Source organism: Acyrthosiphon pisum, chromosome X, assembly GCF_005508785.2.
Source record: "Acyrthosiphon pisum isolate AL4f chromosome X, pea_aphid_22Mar2018_4r6ur, whole genome shotgun sequence".
Taxonomy (NCBI): domain Eukaryota; kingdom Metazoa; phylum Arthropoda; class Insecta; order Hemiptera; family Aphididae; genus Acyrthosiphon; species Acyrthosiphon pisum.
In genome coordinates this window covers 84,564,039-84,566,774 of record NC_042493.1, presented here as the reverse complement: position 1 = coordinate 84,566,774, position 2,736 = coordinate 84,564,039, and the positions used below count along the sequence as shown (strand labels likewise).

Here is a 2,736-nt window from a genome sequence, read left to right as displayed (position 1 = left end):
CATTATTATGTTTTTATATACATTTATGTTAAAGGTTGATTTTATAATAACACTGATTACAGTAGACTATACCCTTTAAAATACTAAAAAAAATTACTATCTTCAGTATAGTACACTTGCCGATTGCCCCCAATCTCCCAATAAATAGTGGGCCGGTGAAAAAGTATTTTCCCGGGCTGGTCCGAAATTCCAATCCGTCCCTGTATAGGGCTATAGCAATTTTTTAGATGTAGGAAATGTCAACTAGGTAGTTGGAAACTTAAACATATCATGATATGTCATAAATGCATTTTTGACTTTTTCAGAACTTTACTTAAGCTTAAAAACTATACCACAAATCAAAAAAAGAAAAATGTGAACATTATAGCACAATATTTTTAATAAAATCAATTTCAGTCTCTTTTTTTGGTAATTTAGAAACTAACAGTTTTGAATACTTGATATTTTCACAACTTAAAGCCATTTCAAAAATTAATAATTTATACGTTTAAAGAAAAGATATAACGAATCGTTTAATACAGGCATACACCGTTATATTTACGTACTATAATATAATGATCATGTTTATATAGGTACTTATACAGTTATTAAAATTATGTCATTATCTATATTATGCAACTATATATTAGTACTATTATTTTAAAATACTTTTGGAAATAAGTGTTGTATGGTGATGTGTATAATAATATTGTTATTTGTATTATAATTTAATTGAAGACGTATTAAAAAGTTAATAGGAAAAATTCTTCTAGTTTAAATTTCCAGGGTAAACAAGACAACCAAAGTTAATAAACTGGTTCAACATTCAACACACAACAACTTTCAATAGTAGGATGCACGTAGTGCATAATAACCTACGTAGTTGTCAACATGGTGAGTTTTATAATTTGTAAATGCTTTTAATTTAGTAAAGTATTTGTACATTGAACTAAATTATTATGACTTAGGTATGGTGCCGGGACACAACTACATGTTTTTCACATTTCATAAAGATAGAGGTATATCTGTTTGAATTAATTAAGCAAATTATAATCGAATTTACTTAAAGTAGTGCACAATTTATTATAAGCTAAAACATTCATTATGTTATAATACATTTTATTAAAATATTAAAATTCGTAAGTAGTTTGATATTCTAAAAATAAGTTTATATTTAATCATACGTTAACGTTATTATATTATCTAATTATTGGCTATTTACCTAATTTGCACTAACAAAATATATTTTTTTGATTTAATACACACAAATTCATTATATCATGTTCAATTTCACCAACATTAGATAGATTTATCTACAACGTTTTCATTAGGTTAGGTCATTTTTATTGCATCTTGTAAATATTTAAATCTGTGTTACCTATTTAACTTTAATAGGTACCTATATAAATATTGTATGTCAGTATATTACTACTACATAGTATTATAATCTCACTATGTATTAATTGTTCTGTCATTTATGTCTAGTGATATAAAATATTGGATTTCTCGAAACGAAGGTTAAATAACGAGCGCTAAAGTAAATCAAGTCGTATTAAATTTCTGTATGAAAATAAAATGTATATTATTGTCCATAGGAAAAATGTCTTGTAAACTAATAATAATATGTGGCATTGATACGATGTTACTTTTTTTAATTACCTAGCTACGTTAAGACGATAGGTTTTTAGGTAGGATAAGGATTTGAAATCTTATAAGAAACGTACCTAATTACTGTGTTTTAATGTATGAAATATCGCGAATAACATGCTATTTTCTTTCCTTAGAATACAATAATTATCTTTGGTTTAAAATTAATACAACGATTCTGTAAGGACCGAATTCAACAGTGTGCTAAAATTGTATTTAAATATTTGGCATATCTATAGACATCTATATTATGTTGGTAAGTACCTCGGTTTAATGTTATACTAAAATAATATCTCCGTGATTACAATAATTCTTATTGTCACATTAGTATACCATTTAAACAATATGACTATAATATGAGTCTATAACATAATAATATATTGTTCAATATACAGTAAGTACCATAATAATATATTAATATTATTATTAAAATAATATAATATTGTGCGCTTACCGTTTGACGAGGATCTGTTATCGGGCCGTTGTCCTGCTTCCATTTCGATTGTTTGATTGATCCAACAGGTTGCAATGTGTTTTATCTTTACGACAGTCGGTTTTCGTGCAGCCGCGTGACAATGTTGACGATGGTGTTTCGATGACTGCGATACGACAGCTACGGTTACAGTGAAAATGACATGATGGGCCGTTCAAGAACGTCGAGTTATGTGTGCCGCAGTAGTTGGATTAACCTCTGTAGGTACTCGCGGAAGATCACCTTGGTGCATTCAGGTCTTATAACGACAGATGCTATCGGCGTGTTTTCGCTAGATTTATGGCTACATATTATAATATTATACTCCCCCGTCAAACCAGGTCGTCGGGTGTTCAGCGCGTGGGTATATAGTTGCAAAAATTTAAAACGAGTAGACGTGCAAAATATATCTACAACAGTATAGTTTACAACAGTGAGCTGTTGAAAATGTATGTTGTCGTTCAAATAAATAAAAACTTAGATAACGATAAAAAATTGTAAAAAAAATATTTTCAAAAATGTTAAGACTTTAAGTAATGAATGTTAACACATAAATGGATCACCTTGTAGTATATATAATATATTATATTGCATTATTACCTATGTATATTTTTTTATTTTTTTCATCTTTGTAGGGA

General features: G+C 28.1%; 1 protein-coding gene across 1 annotated transcript in view; it reads right to left on the bottom strand.

Annotated features, from left to right (window-relative positions):
• Positions 1-2,496, bottom strand: part of LOC100162544 (17-beta-hydroxysteroid dehydrogenase 13) — a 16,235-nt gene extending 13,739 nt beyond the window's left edge. The window contains exon 1 of the mRNA XM_001952286.5: positions 2,081-2,496. Coding sequence (XP_001952321.2) covers positions 2,081-2,123 — 43 coding nt within the window. The 5' untranslated portion in view covers positions 2,124-2,496. The remainder of the gene's footprint in view (positions 1-2,080) is intronic.
• Positions 2,497-2,736: the final 240 nt, after the last annotated feature.